Source organism: Leptonychotes weddellii, chromosome 8, assembly GCF_054177405.1.
Source record: "Leptonychotes weddellii isolate Sample4059 chromosome 8, ASM5417740v2, whole genome shotgun sequence".
NCBI lineage: Eukaryota > Metazoa > Chordata > Mammalia > Carnivora > Phocidae > Leptonychotes > Leptonychotes weddellii.
The window spans coordinates 31589358-31609419 of NC_138376.1; the positions used below are offsets into that span (position 1 = coordinate 31589358).

Consider the following 20062-nt stretch of genomic DNA (forward strand, 5'->3'; position numbering starts at 1 on the left):
TCATTTGCAGCAAGCCCTTCTCCTGGGTTGCTTCCTGTCAGCAGTGTTCGTTTATTTTATGGCAGCGGAACCAAGCATAGTCTGGAAGGAAGATCTGCCACATGGATACATATATACTAATAAGTAAACATATGCACATAAATAGATAAGCAGGGCATGCCAAAGCCAAACAGAAACAGACTTGGGGTGTGTGCCAGCATCAGCCCAGAAAAACGGAGAGCTGGGTGTAGCTGGGTGTGGCTGGGGAGGCCGAGGTGCGGTTGGGAGAGGCAGTGGGGATACCTGCAGAAATGTTCTGGGCAGTCTGTGGTACCCTCCCAGGCCCTGCAGGCCAGTGCCTGTCAGAGCTGCAGTTCCTGGCAATTCCTGTGCCCAGGGTGGCACCCGAGTAAGGAGGCAGCAGGGGGTGATGGGAAGGGCTGGCCATGGTCATGTGACCAGCTGCCTCCAGGCCATGTGACCTGCTCCAGTCACCCCTCAGCCCTGGGCTCCCTTTGCTGGCCCCTCCTGTTTCTCCCTCAGCTTCACGGTCTTCTGGGCTGCTGTCCCAACCCCCAGGAGGGAAGTCTAGGGAAGCTGAGGGGTGGGGAAAGGAGAGGGGGCAGAGGGACCCCTCCAGGCTCCCAGCTCACCCCCAGGGGGCTCTCCTGAGGCCAGAGTGCTATAACCTGCCTCCTTTCCCCACCAGAGGGCTCCTCACCACCTGAGGCTGAAGCAGAGAGAGAACTCTGAGAATGGGGCGTGGATGTCTCTGCCCCCAAGTTGGGAAGCAATCCCGAAGCTTTATATATACCCTGTTCCCGGATAACTGATGAGGCCATCTGAGCACAGGCTGACCTTGCATGACTTTCAACCCTGTGCGGGAATCCAGACCTCTGATACAGGTCCCTTTTGGGCTCCCTGTGCTTGAGCCTTTGGTCCTGTTACTCCAGTTCTCAACTCCAGGCAAGGCTCGAAGACCCTGGGCCAGGGAAACCACCCAGAATGTTAGGTCTGGATGTCACTTGAGAGGAAGCATTTACAGGGTTCCACCTCTACCAGGCTATTCAGACTCTGGAGGTGGGACCACTCACTGATAGGTTTTAAAAGCTCCCCAGAGCAGGGAGAACCACTGAGGAGTCCAACCCCCAGCTCAGGGGAGAAGCCCAGGCTTTTCAAGGAAGAGGGTCTCAGTTGTCTGCGTCCCCAGGGGGCCAGCAGCAGAGTGGGGATTAGAACCCAGGGCTCCTCCCCAGACATTTTAATTTCTTTACATCAAGTGTCAGGACCTTGCCCCTATTTACTCAATCCTGGCTACATGCTTCTAGCTCACCTTGTCTCATTTAACAATGTCTCTCTCACCTTTTCCACAAAGCCAGCTTCATCTCTGCCTTTAAAACCCTGCTCAGAACTGTGCTCATGGTGGTCTTCTGAGCGAATTCATACCAAACTCCCTTCGTCTCCCCAGTCCCTAGTTACTTTAGCTGCCCAGGGGTCCTCCCCTCTGGGGGACCACTGTTTACTCTCTGCCCTGGTTTCTTTACCACTGTCTTAAATCGGGGCAGAGGGTGCTGCCTGGGACCCCGACCCCTCTGTGACTAGGAACCATACCGTCTCCAGCTTCAGGCTGAGAGTTCTCTAGGGGTAGAAACAGTGTCTCTCCCGCTAAATCAGGAACTTCCCTGGGCAAAGCGGGAGCTTGGCTGTCATTTCATCTCTCTGCTTGTTACTGGCCCCCAAGTCCTGCCAGCTTATGAGAACCGTGCTCACTCCCAGAGGTTCCCCCTCAGCCTCTCCTCTTCTGAGGCCTTGGTATCACACAGAGAATCAAGAAGGTTCTTTCTGGACTTTTCTAGTTCTCTTAATTATCCACCCTACCCCTATTTTGGCCCAACCCCACCCTCATACCACCTGGAATCCCAGCAGCCACTTATTCTTTGAGGACAAATGTGACCCAGCACACCACTTTGTGGAGAGGGAACAAAATCTGATGTAGTCGACCACATGGGTTGCAGACTCCCCAGGGGAGGGAAGGAGGTAAGAGGGAGGGAGACAGAAAGAGAAGGAGAGAGGAAGGGAGGGAGGGAGAGAGGGAGAGGGAGAAGGAGAAGGAGAGGGGGAGAGAGAGAGAGATCTCTGCCCCAGAGCCAAGCTAAGCTGCTTGGGTGAAGCACTTGGAATTTGACAAAGAGAAGGGGAACTTCAGAGTGAGTGAGAAACACAAATCTCTTTGCTTTCCTGAGATTGGTGGGTGGGTGTCTCTCAGTGGAATTACTTTGGGAACCTTAGTGAATTAGGTCCTCTAAGGCTAATAATGCAGGTGGGATACCGAAAATATGAAGCATCCGCTTAGGCTGACCATCAGAACGGATCCCAGGGCTACTGCATGGGAGGCTTGCTGTGCCAGGGCTTCCATCTGTAGCTGCTGGATTTGAGGAGGTCTGGAGATCCTGAAGTCGGGGGGCCAGGGCTCCAGGCAATAGCTATTTATTGTCTGGGATAGTACTTCCGTATTTTAATAGCTGTGATTACACCAGCTGAGTTATCGTCTTTGTTTCCCTCTTGGAATACCTTCAGGTCTCAGGATCTACCCAGACCGTTAGCATGGTAGAGTAACGGGTGTTCGCTGGGGAGCAGGCAGTGTGGACAAGGACGGGATTCCCCAGGCGGCCGTGTGGGGCTCACCCCGAGAGACCAAGCCATGTCTGAGCTCAGGCCAGTGACCCTGGAAGAGCTGCCCCATCTCCAGGAAAGCAAAGGGAGGTTCCCGCCCCAGGTGGGCGGGGGCAGAGCAGCAACTCACAGCAGGCGGGTGAGGGGCAGCCCCTTGGGGTGAGTGTGGGGGAGAGAGGGTCATCCTCACGAGCACGGGCATCTCGTCGTCCGACATCGAGCTGGCTGGCTTGTCTCTGGCGGAGGGGGCGGCAACGATGCTGCTGGCGAAGCCCTGAGAGCCTGGCTTGGGCGGGAGAAGCTTGACAGGGACAGACACGGGCATGACCATAGGCGTGAGGCTTTCTGCCTCGGGAGGGAGCTGCAGTGGCCGCGGAGGTGGTAGTGGAGGCTGGGGCTGAGGCTGAGGCGGCAGGGCCTTCTCTCCTTCCTCCTACACAGACAATAAAGGCTTTGGTCCTGGGCTGAGAGCAGCCTTCCCAAGGGGGGACGCACTTTGCTTTTCCTGAAATGTTGCAGGACATCATGCGTGGGTGACAGAGAACCACGGCAGGGTGGTTTCCTTCCTGCAGCCCTGAGTCCCTTGGCTCAAGTGACGCCAGTTGGCAGTGGACAAGGCCATGCACTCTATTTCCTATGTTTAAAGAATCTCGACCGTTATCACTTGTATAATTAAAGCAGATACTGAAGTTTTGTTGTTGTTGTCGCTTTTAAAGAAAAGGATATGGACTGGTAATCAGGCACAAAACAAAACATGTAAGCTCTTGTGCAGGACCTCTTAATTCTACGGGCCTCAGTTTACTCATCTGTCCAATGGAAGACAAAGCTCTTTGATCTGGAATGGTCAGGAGATGGGAGTGAGCCAGAGTATCCAGGATTTTGGTGAACAGAGAGTTAATCCCATAGACTTAAATTTGGACCAATAATACCTAAAGACTTTAAGAAATTCTTCGAATTTTAATCTCACTCTAAAACTGCATGGGTAGCTCACCACATGGATATCCTCGCTGGATAATCCTGAGGGTATTTAAAGACCTTCCATTGCTAGAGTCTCACGCTAGTGCACCGGTGAGTAGAAAGTGCTGGCTGAGAGCCCAATGGTCACATTAGCTTTCCCTGGCCACCGGCTACTACGCTGGGAGGCCCAAGAGACTCTGGTCTTAGGTGCTTTAAGCAGCAGAAGTTAAAAATAATATCGCATCTACGTGTTTTCTTTGCTGTCTTTTTCAGGAAGTGGAGAGACTGGGATCCCTCAAAAGGTTTCGAGCCCCTCTGTTTTTGACCCTTGTTCATGGAACCAGTGGAAGTGGGGTCTGTTTGACCTGGCTGGCTCCTAGGGGCAAAGCTTAGGCACTCCCGTTAGGGAAGGATGGTGCCTCCCCAGGGGCCCACCGGGGGGTCACATCACTCTCTGTCTGACGGCAGCAAAGCAAAGCAAGCAACACATGGCCTGGGAAGGGCCGGGAGCTGGCTCCTGCTAACCTGTTTGAGGCTGGGGGAGGCTCTCATTCCCCCGTGGGACCGCATGTGGCCATTCAGGGCAGGTAGGCTCTTGAATTCCTTCAGGCAGATGGAGCACGTCAGTTTGTTCTTGGCATCAAATTGCTCCCCAAACACTCCTTTTGGTTGGCCACTGCTCAAGGGTAGGACCAAATGGAGAGGACACACATGTTGACAAAGAGGAAGGGTGACTTATCGCAAGACCTCACACCCCACAATGAACCCATTTCATTCATCCAGTGCTCCCATGGCCCCACTTGTATTATCCCAATACCCTTCAGAGAACTAAGCCCACTTTACAGATGGAAAACTGGGCTCAAGAGTGGGGAAAAAGGGCTTACTCAAAGTCACGCAGGAGTTGAACAAAACGTCCTTCATTCTAGGTCATCAAGTGCTGGGTTTTTTCCACCTCTGGCCTATTTATTATCTTTCTAGAGTCAGCTCAGGCTGCCTCTTCCAGAAGCCTTCCCTTGGAGACACGTGTCTAAGTCCCTTGGTTCAGCCTCTAGACGGCATGTCTTAGCAGTTTGTCAGGTTCTGGCTAAGAATTTACCATGCCCATGATGGGGGGAAGCAAGTCTATACTATTTACTGCTGCATTCTCAAAGCTTAGCTCTCTGCCTGGCACATGATAGATACTCAATAAATACTTGACTGAATGAACAGTGGACAGAACATGGCCTCTGGAGTCAATCCCCGTATTGCCACTTACTTGATGTACAACTCCAAGCTCTCTGAGCCTGTTTTCTCACTCGTAAAGTCACAGGAATAAAGCCAAGGATGGTCGAGTGCTTACTGTGTGCTAGGCACATGGTAATCCTACCCACCCCCACTGGGCTGCTTTATTACACAAAATATAGAGTGCCTAGCACACAGTAAATGCTCAAACACAATAGCTGCTGCTATTATTATGATAAACTTCTTTAAGAAATTGACTTTGAATTTGAAAATGAATCTGGAGAGACAACCCAGGAAAACCTCCCACTCTCCCAAAATGCCAACATGCCTTCTTGCATCCATCCTACCTTGACTCGGGGGACCCTGGCTGGGCTCTGCCATCAGGTAGGTGCATCTAATTTTGAGCCATGCAGGACATGGGAAGAAAGAAGAAAGAGAAAAAAAATGTCTTTCTCACGGGAGGAGTCTTTGAGCTGAGGGAACCCCTGGGCCTGCACTTTCTAAGATGCTTCCCCAAGCTCACAGGGGCCAGCAGTTCATGTCCAGGTGCTGGGTGCACCTGACACTTCTTTCCCTTGCTTCTCCCAGCCTCCCAACTTGGTAACGCACCTACTCCGGGAGCTGCCACCAGCCACCAGCCCACCAGGACTCAATCCCCCACCTCGTTCCTTCCTTTTCTCCCTGTCCACCACTGTGTGCACAGACAGGCTCCATTCCCAAGAGAAACATGGAACAGAGAGCTGGACGACACAGCGGCATGCCCGGAGACCTCCTGCTCGTCAGGTCGGCATTGGCCATGCCACCTTATTCTTATATTCATAAAGGCTCTCCATTACCAATGGGCCTGAGTCTCAAGCAAGACAGGGTCAAGGGGAGTTCATCTCCAGTCTCCAGCAGAGCCTTCTCTCCATCTATCCTGGTCCCCTTCTCCCCTGAGCCTATTGTCACATGACTATAGCACCTAGAACACGCCAAGGCATGAACAGTGCCCAGCACACAGGAGGCCGTTTTGTGGCAAATACATTTGGGAAACAATCATGGTTAACAGCCGTGGCCCACAGGCCTGCCGACGGTTTTTGTTGGGCTAGACGGTTTTTAAAAGTCCTGAATAAGGATGCCATCAGATGGGGCCTTTGTCCTCCAGGCCACCAGAGCTGGCACCACTCCTCATTATCTCCTAACAGGCCACTTTGCTTACTCCCTTTACCTGCCTGAATCCTGAGCTAAGATTCTCATCTCTGAAGCTACAGGAGGTATCCCCTCTGGGAGATTCCCAGCGCCCATTGGCACATTAAAGGCTCTGAGAAGCCCCTCAGCATTGCAACCTGATCCACTTTAGGAACCCCCAAAATGGATTTATTTGGAGAACCTGTCTCCCCCCAGCCTTATCTATTAAACATTCTATGGTCTTCCTGGTCTGAGCAATATGCTTGGAGAAAGGCTGTCATAACGTGGCCTCCTTCCCAAAGGGGGAACGATTTCACAAAGGAATTCTCTGCGGATTCAGACCTAAGGGGACCAGACACCCCACCGTGTGGTCCCTGGGCCCCTGACTCAGGCCTTGACCACTACGTGCATCATTCAAGACCTCATATGGTATTCTGGCCACCTCTGTAGCAAGATTAAGCTCAGTGGGCAGAGGACTGAGTCGAAATCGCTTCTGTGTCCCACGTGCCTGGCACAGACAGCGTCTGGCACATGTGGGTGAACGTTCGTGGCGTGAACAGGGAACAGAAGCCTGGGAGGGGTCTGGCTAGAGGGCTGGGCCCTGCCTAGACAGACTCAGCTCTGGCTGGCGCTGCAGCACACCGAGGTACCCGGAGCTGCCCCCACGCTGAGAGTACCTGGGGCCACAGGGCACTGGGAGACAGCTGCTGGTGCTGAGGCCCCACGCTGTTGAGGTGGATCCCACCGGGGGACAGGAGCGGCCGGTGCGGGAGGGCCCCGCCGAGCCGGTTCAGGTCCGAGCTTGCTGGGTCTCCCATTCCTGCATCGGGAGGCCCCAGGTCGCCGTGGGAGCTCAGCATGGCCTGGGCCTGCCTGTCGCTCGGGTAGGTCTTGGGCTGACTGTCCTCGCGCTGCTGGTGCTGGGGCAGGTGGCTCTGCTGGCAGAGGTGGTGGCCGTAGGGCTGCTGGGGCTCCTGGTAGTAGTACTGGGGCACGGAGCCCAGCTGGATCAGCTGGACAGCGTGCGCCTGCTCCGGGCCGTACTGGTGGGGGTCCCTGTGATAAGAGGGGGGCTGCAGGTGCATCTGCTGCTGCTGTTGCTGAGGCTGCTCTTGCAAGTGCTGCATCGCGGGTTGGGGCTGGTAATACTGAGGTATCTGCATCGGACCCTGCCGCTGCTGCAGCTGCTGTTGGGGCTGCTGAGGCTGCGGTGGGCGGGGCTGCGGCAGCGGCGGCGGTTGCTGCTGCGGCAGGTCCTGCAGGGGCATGTGCTGCTGCCCAGCCTGCGGCGGCGCCGCCGCATAATACGGGTGCTGCTGCATCTGCTGCATGTGCTGGGACAGCATCGGGGAGGCCTGCGGTGGCTGTCCTCCCTGCAGCGGCACCTGAGCCAGCGGCTGCTGGTAGTCGTAATACAGGTGCCCCTGGCTGGCGTGTGGCCCTACCTGCAGGGCTGGCTTGGACAGCCCGCCGGGGAAACCAGGGTGAGCCTGCTGGGGCACCTGCTGGTAGCGAGCAGGAAGAGCCGGCGCTGGGGGCTCCATGGGCTTCTGGGACAGCAACTGGCGGAGGGCACTGTCAGGGGCCCCATCCATCACTGCCGACTGGGTGTGCAGCACCTGGGCCATATTGTTGACCTGAATTCGCAGGTTTTGGTTGGCGAACACCTGGGTGAAGGAGTCTAGCTTGTGCAGGACACCGCTGGTGAGTTTCTGGGTCCGGATCTCGCTGGCCTGGGAGTAGGTATATTGGTATCCATCGGTGGGCTCAGGCTGGGCTGGGGTCCCCCACATCATGTTTGAGTTGGTCAGGTTGCCGCGTAGCTGGACATGGTTTCCAGGCCCGGTGTGAGCTGCCCACCCTCCCTGCCTCGAGGTATCCACTTGGCCCAGGTTTTTGGAGCCAACAGGCAAGCCTAGACCATCCCGAGTATCTTGAGGGAAGTGGGGGGAGATGGGTGATGCCTGAGGGGCCTCCATTCCAGCCCCTGTGACTGTATTCCCATAGTTGTGGTTCAGCCCGCCATGGATGCCAAGTGGGGTCTGTTGGTAAAAAAGGTTCTCACCACTGTGGGCCACGTGATTGGTCTTGTAGAGTTGCTGATCCCCCATGGCGCCTGCCTTGGCCGGGAACGTCCAGCCACAAAACCATAAAAAAAAAAAAAAGGTCAATGAAACAAACCCAAAAGGACTGAAACCCTGAGAAGCTGAGAGAAGGTGTCCACACTATTCCACGGCTGACATGTCTGTGAACGTGGCTGCAGCCAGATGTTCCTGTTGGTCTGTACCACTCATGTGCAGAGCGGGGGGCTTGACATGGTCACGCGGGCCAAGGTACGGACCGAACACTGCCGGGGTGCAGAGATGCCGCGCACACCTGCAAGACAAGGTGCAAAGCACAGGACCGGATTTACTTGGATGCTCCGCAGGAACAATGACATCTACCCTGACCAGTTAGAGAATTTAATACAAAACAGGAGACTTGATTGGAAATAGCCTGTTTCATACACTGCACACCCTTTACACTGATTCTGCAGATCTGGGCCCTCATGGGAGTTGGGAACTCTCTTACTTTCCAGCCATTGTTCCATGGTTCATTGGTTCATTGATTTGTTAATTCACTGTTTTGCTCACTGATTAATTCCTCCTTTCTTCTGGGACTTGGCACTATCCTAGGACCTGCAGGGGATGTGAAGAAGGTTAAGCCATTCATTTATCAACTTACCTGCTCAACAAATACTTACTAGACACCTACTAAGCGTAAGGCACAATGCCAGGAAATGATTATGACATGGGCCAGCTCTTGAGGTGTTTATGGTTAGAAAAGGTGATGATGGGTCACATGAATAAATACGATGCCAGAAGGAAGGATGCACGTAATAAAAAAGTAAAAATAACAGATATGGGAACTCAGACTGGAGAGCTTATGCCAGATAAGAACGGAACCGGAGAAAGTTTCCAAGGGGAGTATTGCACACATTAGTTTGCCTGTCCCGTCAACACAGTTCCCTGCTTTCTGAGGTCCCTGCTCAGGGAAACATCTCTGCACAGTGCTGACCTGGCATGAAAAACCATACTGGGACATGTCTTAGAACCATGAACTAGGATATCTAGAGAGACTGGTTTAGTCTGGTTTGACTCAGACAGGTCCTTTAGGGGACGTCTAACTGGGGTCTGTGAACCCCTGGGAGTACACGAAGACGTTCCAAGCACTACACACATGCACTCCAAGTTTTAAGAGAAAGTTTTCCTTTCTCTTAATTCCCAGATCCTCAAACTTCCATAGAAGCTGTTTTCTAGAACTGACTGGTGACGAAGGTGCAAGTTGATGTTTTATACTTGCACTCTCACAACTGCCCTCCTTCTCTACAAAAGAAAGACAGACCTCTTACCCAATCCCAAATCTTAACTGGGCTTATTATCGCCCCAGTAAAACCCACCTGGCCACCATCTAGAAAATAAGCAACTCTAATAAATGAGTGGTGAATCTTCTTTGAAGCTGGATGGTTTCCAATTCCTTTTTTTTCTTAGGAGGGCCTAACAGAAGTAATTAAAGTCTAATTGTTAGTGATAGATCGCTATGTGATTTTCAGTATAGAACTCGGAAGCAGATCAAGAACTGAGTGATCGGGGCACCTGGGTGGCTCAGTCATTAAGCATCTGCCTTCAGCTCAGGTCATGATCCCGGGGTCCTGGGATGGAGCCCCACATCGGGCTCCCTGCTCCGCGGGAAGCCTGCTTCTCCCTCTCCCACTCCCCTTGCTTGTGTTCCCTCTCTCGCTGTGACTCTCTGTCAAATAAATAAATAAAAATCTTTTCTAAAAAAAGGGAAGAACTGAGTGATCCTGTTTTAACAAAACTTCTATCAGTTCACACAAATGAGGATATTCAGGGCTTACATCTCTATGACTAAAAAATGGAAATGTAATCAATGTCGGCCCGTCTCAAATCCCATACAATACGTAATATTCTTCCACGAATATAAAAACAAACTGAAGAAATAACCCAATGCCAGCAGTATTCTATTTCTGGGCGTGGTGATAACTGTATTTATTCAAGTGAGTGTGCTCACTTGGATAATTCAAGCTGTACACTCTGGTCATATATAGGTATGTATGTCTTAAGTCAATAAAAAGCTTTATTTTAAAAAGTCATCCAGCATTACCATCTCACCAAGAGATGCATCTTCAATATAATTTTAGGTTTTATGTTTATTAATTATTTATCCAAATCAACAATACATTTATGTTATTTTGATCATGTCCTATTAATAATTGTTAACATAACTCAAACCAGAGAAAATTTTAATACTTAAAGCTTTATGATTTCAGGAAATTAAAGAAGTTTTAATTTCATATAAAATTGTTACAAATATGATAGGGAAACAAATGAAAGAGTTTTAAGCATAAAATAGATTACATATATTCCATTAGGATAAAATTCCACAGGGGAAGTGAACAGAAATAAAGTTTCAAGAAGAAAAAGGAACACTGACAATTAGTGAAGAGCGTGTTCATGCATTTTTAAAATGGATGATGGTGGATATCAAATGCCTATGGAGCTTAGATTCCACTGGATAAATTTAAAACAGTGACGTAATAGTTTTATTTAAAAATATCAATGTTTATAATATACTGGAAATTGCATCTTCTGCAAATGTATGATAAAAAACGTAGATGTAAACTGAAAATGTGTGAGGGGGGTCATTACATTTACCACATCCTTTTATGGGGGATTTCAAGCAGCAAAGTGTGAAGACCATTGCAGTAGCCCCCCTCCAACCGGGAACTAGACTGAGTTGGTATCTGTCCCTTTCTGAATGATAGAGAGGGACAAATTCAGAGCAAGGGATTTGCTTTGGTTTGGTAGAATGAAGGGTGGATGAAGGGAACCAGTGGGAGGAAACCATGGCTGGCCAAGGAGAGCTAGAGTAGATCCTGAATATGACCATGAATGGCTACTGAAGGCATCCGAGCAGGCACAAGGATGCTGGGCTTGATGGCGCTGAGCTTCAGAAGCAAGGAGACCCACTCCCCTCACTGAAAATGCGGTCCGTATCACCTGGGAGCTTGTCAGAAATTCAGAATCTCAAGGCTTCAGCTTCCATCTACTGAATCAGGATCTGCATTTTATCAAGACCCCCAAGTGATTCACGTGCACATTAAAATTTGAGAATTTTAGTAGGCTCTCGCTGCATCCAGGTGAGATATAACTAAGACCTGAATTTGGATGACGGCGAGCAGAACGAAGGGAGAAATGAGAGAAACATCCCCTGTGCTGCCACTGGGAAGTGAGTCTCCTTCAGGGGCTTATGACCCAGTCTGAGGAGACACCCTTTCTCTTCTCACACAAGCTCTCCTCCTTGACATCCCCACTCACCACTATACCTTGCTGACCCCCAGTCACTACTCCCAGTCCGGAGGGTCTGGGCTCCTGCTCAGCTGCCTACCCCAAATTCTACTTCCATATTCAAAGGCAAAGTCAACATCATGTTCCTCAGAATGGATGCTCCTCTAAACTCTTGCCCCTCGACTCCTCCCTCTCCTTTAACCAACCCCACAACCTATCAATTTACCTCCTCATCTGTCTTCTGGACCATCCCAATAGCCTCCAACTCATCTCCCTGCTTTTGGTCTTGTCCATGCTACAGACAGCAGCAGCAGAATGAACTTTTTAAATTTAACTCCGACCCCATCACTGTTCAAAATCCTCTGAGGGCATCCTAGTGCTCTTAAGGCTAAAAATCAAAATCATGAACAAGGCCAATCAGGCTCTGAAGTTTGTCCCAGTCTGGCAATGTATCTCTCTTTTCTTTGTTCTTTACCACCTTCTCATCCCACCACCCCAAGCCATTCTGGTCTTCTCTCAGTTTCTTGAAGCTGCCACACTGCCTCCCACCACAGGATCTTTGCACATGCTGGTGTGCCCCCACACCCCTAATTTGGAAAGCTGTTCCTTTTCCCATACTCTTTTCATTAGTCACGTCCTGGGCATCCTTCATTCAGATCTCAGCTCAGACTGTATTTCTTAAGGAAGTCTACTCCGACCCCAACCACAAGTCAACATCAGGGTCATTTCTTACACATTCATTTCTTTCAAACCACTATTCTCAGTCCATAATTGTACCTCCACCAGTGCCATTATTTGATGAATGGATTTCTCTTTATTAGAGCAGGGGCCATGTCTGTTTTTGCCTATGATTTTATTCCCAAAACCTACCATAATGCCCAGCATATTGTAGGCCCTCCAATAGGGATTTGTTGAAGGAGGGGTAATATTTGTTGAATGAATGAATTGATGAATGAAAAAAAAAAAGTTAACAATGATCAAGTGTCCCACTGAATTGGTATCAGCAGGAAAAGACACAGTGTAGGGGGAATGAATGTTAAGTTCTTATGGAGAACAGTTAGGTTTACCTGGGTCGTGATGGACAAATAGAGTTCATACAGAGATGAGAAGACCAGGAAGGGTATTCTGGTTGAGGGAATGGTGTGTATAAAAGCGTGGAGTCAGGTGCAGGTGTCCATGTCAGGAACTCACTGATGATCAGACTGAACTTGTAAGGCAGGGATAAATTGTGGGGGCTTTAAAATGACCGCTAGCAGTGTTATCCTGTGGGCACTAGGCCTGATGATAACAGAATGCCCTGCCTAGCTTAAACCTCACCACTTAACCTTCCTCAAAAGGCTTTGCACCACGTTACCTCCCACAGGAAGAATTACTTATTGAAACTCACCAGATTCTGACCATGACCTGATTTCTTGTCCCTCCACCATGCCCCTGTGGGTGGAATGGAAGCTAGATAATTTTACTTCTGTTGATGTGTCTGTTTTGTGTTCTGAGCTACAGGAATCTATTCTTTATTCTCTAATATTTTCAGAACTGGAGATGTAGTTTACTTACAAGTACAGAACCCTACGAAGTCAGAGGTGGTTCCTGGGTCAGCAGCATAAGCATCACATGGGAACTTGTTACAAATGCTAACTCTTGGCCCCTACTCAGGCCCACTGAATCAGAAACTTGGTCAGGGGACAGCAGTCTGTGTTTTAATGGGCCCTCTGTTGAGTCTGATGCCCTCTCCAGGTGAAGACTGTGGTAAAGCTCATCTGGTCTCCCCACATGACAGATTTAGAAGCTGAGGCCCAGAGAATAGTGCCTGGTTCACAGCGGCAGGCATTCAAGAATCATACGTCGAATGAAGAGAGGGGAAAATGACTTCCCTAGGAAGAGATAACGAGGTAGTGGCAAAACCTTGTGCTATTTATTTTACGTTAAATTTATTTACTTGACAGAGAGAGAGAGAGAGCCAGCACAAGCAGGGGGAGAAGCAGGCAGAGGGAGAGAGAGAAACAGGCCCACCACGGAGCAGCGAGCCCGATGCGGGGCTCGATCCCAGGACCCTGGGGATCATGATCTGAGCTGAAAACAGATGCTTAACTGACTGAGCTACCCAGACACCCCTATCTTAGGTTAACTTTACAGATTTTTAAATTTTTATTTATTTACTTTCCCCAAGAACTTAAATACTTCCTGTGTATAAATTTATATATATATATAAAATATATATATAAAATATATGTATATAAAATATATATATATATTTTTTAAGTAGGAACTATATTTATGTGGTTCAAAATTCAAAAGGCGTAACGGAATATACAGAAGAGTGAAAATACCCCAAATAAATAAGTGCTTAAAAAGAAAGTGAAAAGTCAGAGCAAATTTTTTTAAAAAGGGTATGCGTGAAAACTCTTCCTCTTGCCTCTATTCCTAGATACCCAGCAGCCCAGCTCTCTTGGGACAATCACTCAGATTCTTTTTTTTGAAAGATTTTATTTATTTATTTGACAGAGAGAGAGACAGCGAGAGAGGGAATACAACTAGGGTGGGTGGGAGAGGGAGAAGCAGGCTTCCCGTGGAGCAGAGAGCCAGATGAGGGGCTCGATCCCAGGACCCTGGGATCATGACCTGAGCCGAAGGCAGACGCTTAACAACTGAGCCACCCAGGTGCCCCAATCACTCAGATTCTTGCATATTCTAGAAACATTTGCCTTCTGCAAAGATGGTAGCATGCCACAGTTCAGCATTTTGTCAAAAGGTATTTTAAGTATACATTTACAACCTAGAAACTGTTCTTGGCAGATTAATCAATCTAGAATTGTCATACTACCATCTCAGGACTCAAGTCTTAATGATTTTTCTAATAAGGTAACTGCTTTGCTCATTATGTAAAACATTTTCTATTGGGTAATTGGCACCAGGAGCTTTTTCGCTCATGAACTAATTAACAGAACTACTTTCACCATTTCTTTGATCAATTCCTTCCTCAGAGCAAGACTCTGGGATTCCAGAGTGGAATCAACAAATGAAGGCTGACTCAGAACCCGAAGTGCCCTCTCTGTTCCCCCCGAAGCATGAGAGTCACATGCCCTGCTTCCATGCCCATCTGCCCACTGGCTGTCCCGTCGTTCCAAGGCAGGGACGGCATCCTACTCATATTGTGTCCCAGTGCCTGGGACACAGCAGATGCTCAATCAACGCTCATTGAACTGAGACGCTGAGCCAAGCAAATGAGACGGAGAGCACTTTACCCCTGACATGGACCCAGGGATGGAATCTATTATTTTCTGTTTCAGGCCAAGTGCCCTACAGCACCAGAGTCACGGGATACTGTAGATAATAAGGCTCTGCACAGACTTTTCAGCACAGGAGTTTTTCTGTATGGGGCCAGCTAGTAAATATTCTCAGGTTTGTGGGCCATACAATCTGTCACAACTTCCCAGCTGCAGCGTGAAAGCAGCCATAAAATGATACAGCACGAATGGGCGTGGCTGTGTGCCAATACAACTTCATTTACGGACACTGAAATTTGAATTTTACATATTTTTCTCATATCAAGACATATTACGGTTCTTCTGATTTTTTTCTTCAACCATGTACAAATGTAAAAACCCTTCCCTTAGCTCACAGGTGGTATAAAACCATGTGTAGGCTGGGTTTGGCCCCCGCCAAAGTTTGCTGACCCCTATTCTAACGCATCAAAGTCCCGTCCCCCACCCGCCCACCCCAGGAGCACCAGGAGACAGAGCACAATCTGCAAGGAGGCTATCTGTCCAAAAGGACTGTCCTTTGAACCAGAAAGAGAGAGAGGGAGGAAGTTGACTTTGGCCAAGGACTCAGCGGGACTTGTTTGCTTATAATTCAGCCGGGGTAACACCCCGCTCCTGCCAGACCACCGCTGCTGGTTGGAGGAAGAAAAACCAAAAAGATTTTCCTTTTTCCGACACTGGGTCATCACTCAGAGACTGTATACACAATCCCCTAAATGACTTGGCTTGGGTTTGGGGCAAGCCTTCCCCTCAGGTCTGTCAAAGGAGCTTCACTTGGGTTCTCCTGGGATTCTTCGCAGTCCAGCTCTCGCCCCAGCTCCCCAGAGGCGGCAGAGGCCAAGGGCAATTCTCCAAGGCGTGGGCCCACAGTTCGCGGTCTCCTTTATAGCAATGTTGTTGTTCTAAATGCTTTCTGATTAGTCTTCTAAGTAAAGCCGGTGGATATTTTATGATTCTGTAACCCAATTACCGTGGACGAGTTCGGCCGATGATGGCTAATAGTACCAAAACGTTCCCCCTCGCAGAGTGACTGGTCTGCTCATTTCCTTGGCGGCCCGCTCTTCCCTGCCCTGGGTCTCTGCTGACTCCCTGTGGTGGGAGGATCTCCAAGACTGCCTTTGGGCTCCACGGGACACTTATTTCTCCCTCTTTCAGACTCACCCTGTGGCATCAACTGTCCCTCTAAGCCCAGGAACCAGGAAGAAGCCTGACGCAGAGCCTGGGAACTTGCAAAATGGAGTTTGGATTTTGCTTCCTGTGGACAGCTCACCACCAGTACGTGGCAACGGGAGATATTTCACTTTCTGGTGTGCAGGGTCCTGGTCCTCACTGTCATTGCTCACTCCTTTGGGCTGGCAGTAGTCCTCGACCAGGGAATCAACGCTGTCTTCCCCCAGTGACTGCCACGTGCCATTTCTTCTCTCCCTCCGCAGCTGGCATGGAGGATGTGGATGCTGAGGATGTGGGGAGATAAGGGATCATAGGAATCTAGGATGGCTTCCTGGAGGAGGCAGCCATGATATGAGTGTGCCTTGTTGATATATTTCTACATATAGTCTTTCAAACCACCTTCCTCCACAAATGCCTAGACCTGGGTAGGGATATTAGGAGTATGGGCTTGGACTCGTGAATATGGTGCAATTAGACAGAGGGGTGCTGGAGGAGCAAACAGGAGCCTCGGCTTTGGCGCCACTGACTCTCTGTGTGACCCCGGGCAAGTCATTTGCCCTGTCTGGACCTCAGCCATGTTTTTATGTATCCAGATAATTAAAGCCAAGCTGAATAAAATTCATAAAACCCCTGCCTCTTCTTTTATCAACTTGTAGAGGCTGAAATTAATGGTTCAGCATCTAATTAGTATTCAAGGTGTGGAGCAGACAACTGTTCACGGGTGAATGCACACAACTTAGTGACCGCTACGGGGTGTCTACCTCCTCCAGGACAGAGAAGTTAGGGAGGAGGAGGCAACTGATGTGAACCGATGTGGCCCAGCCCTTCCTGACTCCTCAGCACCACATGATATAACTGCTCTGGAAGACTAGAGTGGGACTTGCTCATATGCACCCAGTGGGATCCACGTTCGTCATGACAGGACAGATGAAGTCAGTCTCCCCAAGTCTCCTGGGGAGAAAGCGACATGTGGGGGCAGCGTAGGAAATTTATACCCCACACTTCGGGTCCCTTAGATCTCATGGGAGCAATGTGATAGGCTCTGGGGTGGTTACGCCAGGGATGAGGTCCACACGGGCTGCCTGACTCCTCCATGAAGGCTCCTCCCAACCACAGCAGGCCCCTCCTGGTGGTGGGGAGGCTGACAGATGATGCAGCCAAGAGGTCTGCAGAGAGAAGGCAGGGCAGGGGGATCATCCGAACAAGCCACACGGGAGGCCCCGAACACTGGCTACTCCATAAGAACATGTTTCTGCTAAGGAGGAGTTGCTAGGAGAACTTCGGTATCCACCAGCAACCATAATGAAAACCTTTCCTGTGCTAAGAGACCTGACCAGGTCATAGCTGCTGGCCTCAAGAGGCTTGCAGCTGCGTAAGGGGACTGGGGACTTCACAGCCCGGAGACCAGCCATCTGTGCCCTGCCCGTCCTTTATATTCTTTCATACAGCCTCACCCCAAAGACCTACTGCGCCAGGACTCTGCTAGAGGAGATAAAACCCTGAAAACCTGCATCTTGAAGCTCATGGGTCTGGGGGAACGAGGCTGGCGCGGGGCTTCCTAAAGACCCCAAGGAATTTCACAAGGAGGAGGCAGAGGAGGGCCTCCAAGGGGGCAAGGTCACCCCAGCCAGGGCCCAGGAGGCACAGTGGGCAGACACCTGCTGTTGGGGCTGGGGGTGGGTATCTCTGTGGGGTGTCCAACTGGAGGGGGCTGGGCCTGGGTCCACAGGGAGGATCCACCACTCCTGCTCCCAAGGACCTAGGACTCGGGTTTTGTGAATCAACACGGGACTGCAGCCAAAAAAGGATCCCCATCCCTGAAGCTGTCCAGGGCAGGCCAGGGCAGGGCAGGGCTGGGAGAATGGAAGATTCCCCTCCAACTGCTCTGACGATGCCCTAGGGAGTGTGGCGGATGAAGAGGGACTGAAGGGGTGCTGGCTGGTGGGTAGATCTGATGCCTGGACTCTGCCTCCAGCCTCAGAGTGAATTATCAATCTAAGAAAACACAAGTCAAGCTTCTGAGGGCTCCATTCCTGTCTGTCACTCAAGCCCCACATCCAGCACCCTGGGCTGAGCCGCCAAGAGAGCCTCTAGCAGGTCCTTGGTACAGACTGGCTTCTTCTGCAGGGGACGATGAGGAGGGGAGCAGCCGGCACCGCCCTGGGATAGACCAGCCCGTAGATTCTCCTGCCTCAGGACTCTACGTAGGCTGCCTGGTCAGGGCTTCTGTTCCCAAATGGGGCCACTGGCTTGGCTTTGGTCTGTGGCCTTTAAAGTCTGATGTCTTTATAAAAAACAGATGCCGCTGGACACCAAGGTCACGAAGATGGGGAAAGGGGGCTTGGGGAAAACACAGCCCTTCTTTCTGGAAAACAGCTTATAGCTCACTGGGTAATCAAGTAAGTGATGCTCCCTTGTAGGTAAGGTAATTGCGCCTTAGTGTTCTTGGTGCTGGGGCTGTCGGTTGGTCGGTTGTTGTCTCTTGGCTCTCCTGCCTGCATTTCAGACACGGGGCTCCCAGGGTTAGGATGTCAGTGCCACGTCTGGGCATTTGGTAACCAGCAGCAGCAACAGGGCCCCATCCTGGGGCAATGCCACAGCTCCTAGGCTCTTCACTTGTACGATCAGGGGGCTAAGACAAGCATCCCCACAGCCCTTTCTGGCTCAGAGTTCTAAGACTTTGGGGGAAATTCTGGGAGTCAGGAAACAAGCCAGAGGGACCTCTGTGTCTGGGGCTGGAGGCCTTCCCAGAGGCACTTCCTGAGTGGCTCCCTCCTCCAGACCCCTGTAGATTGGATTCTAGCCTATCATCATGGCTCACGCCCCCACCTTTCCAACGCTGAGGGCAGCTGGAGGCCCACCCTGCTCAGCTCTGGGACCCAGCCTCTGCCTCATGCCTGGCACCGTGCTAACTAGGTGTTTGCTTAGTGAAGCCAGACAGAAGGCCTCATAGCCCACGTCAAACTTCCTGTCACCCTGTAGCCCCCTTGACCAAGGTTTGACTCTGTGGCTTGGCCGCCCTGAGATGTCTCCTTTGTCCTTCGTTGTGTGGAGGAAGGCTGGCCTCCACCAGATGAGAGAGGCTCCTGGTCCCAGGCCTCTCGGAAAGCTGCTGAGCACAGGCGAACAAACAGTTGAACAGGCCACAGGGGTGAACATCCTGCAAGAGGCAAAGCTGATGGAGGCGCAGAGACCAGTTTTGTCAGGAGGGCCTCATGCCAAATCACAGCATGCCAAGGTGAAGAACACCCGTAAGCTTTAATCTACAGATGCTTCTAAGAATTCAAATATTATAAAGTTGGAAGTGAACATTCCCAACAACCCCCTCACCTGAGATTCCCACTGTTGAGTTCTGTATGCAGATGATGGGATGGACACAAAGTTTGGTTTCCGACTACCCAAGAGGCTACTGACAGGCCTCAGGGAATCAAGAGCATATCTTGCCCTTTTCTGGGTTTGCTCCCTCCTCTGGTGATCCTTTACATCCTGGTAAGCCCCCAAACCTGTCCGGACTTGCCCAAGTCCGATATTCTATTGGTCATTGGTCCCCATTGTCTCACTGTCTCAAATTCTTACATATATATCCTTAAAGATTTTATTTGAGAGAGAGAGAGCGTGCGCAAAAGTGAGAGAGCACAAGCGGGTGGGGGGGGCGGTGGCAGAAGGAGAGGGAAAAGCAGGCTCCCCGCTGAGGAGGGACTCGATCCCAGGACCCTGGAATCATGACCTGAGCCGAAGGTAGAGGCTTAACCGACTGAGCCACCCAGGCGCCCCTCACTGTCTCAAAGTCTTGCCCAACCAACTTCCCTTTGCTCCTCTGAAACCAGGAGGCTGCAGTGATGCATCCACCAGGGGCCCCTGTGGCTTAAATGAGAGGGCAGAAACGGGGCCCCTAGAGCCTGGGAGCCTTGGGGAGAGTGAGGACCAAACCTTAGAGGAAGGATTTACAGGCCCAGAGACACATCCTTCTGCTTGTTGGAAATATTACTCCATCACGGAGTCACCTCAGGTATTCTATTTTTCAACCAATGCGTGATTTTAAGTTCTAAAGGCACAGAATTGTGTTTTAATCCCTCTGTTTGTACGTCTCTCCCTCCCCTCTCCACTGTGCCATGACCTGTGCTGGGCTCAAAGCAGATCCACGCATCACGGAATGCAGCAAACAAGTTTGTCAAACATCAACGCTGTGTGCCTAGCTAAGGATTAGGAAGTGAAGGAGACAATCCCCTTCCCAGAAAGCTGATGTGGCCCCGTGTTAAGCCTAGGTAGGATGCCAGCCTAAGAATG

The 20062-nt window shown here is 50.6% G+C and overlaps 2 protein-coding genes across 21 annotated transcripts in view; one reads left to right on the top strand and one right to left on the bottom strand.

Annotated features, from left to right (window-relative positions):
- The window catches only part of TOMM6 (translocase of outer mitochondrial membrane 6), a 401564-nt gene that overhangs the window by 375569 nt on the left and 5933 nt on the right, over nucleotides 1-20062 (top strand). The gene's annotated exons all lie outside the window — the stretch shown is intronic.
- The window catches only part of TRERF1 (transcriptional regulating factor 1), a 200785-nt gene that overhangs the window by 31062 nt on the left and 149661 nt on the right, over nucleotides 1-20062 (bottom strand). For 16 of the 20 annotated variants that reach the window (XR_014147661.1, XM_081828248.1, XM_081828239.1 and 13 more), the window contains 4 exons: nucleotides 6675-8373; nucleotides 5178-5224; nucleotides 4135-4285; nucleotides 2783-3085 (listed from right to left, as the gene is read on the bottom strand). Coding sequence is in view for 19 of the 20 variants with exons in the window: in XM_081828248.1 (XP_081684374.1) it covers nucleotides 2783-3085; nucleotides 4135-4285; nucleotides 5178-5224; nucleotides 6675-8108 (1935 nt within the window). In the remaining variant the exon portion in view is untranslated. The remainder of the gene's footprint in view (nucleotides 1-2782; nucleotides 3086-4134; nucleotides 4286-5177; nucleotides 5225-6674; nucleotides 8374-20062) is intronic. The other 4 variants (XM_081828252.1, XM_081828253.1, XM_081828254.1 and 1 more) reach the window with 2 other exon arrangements.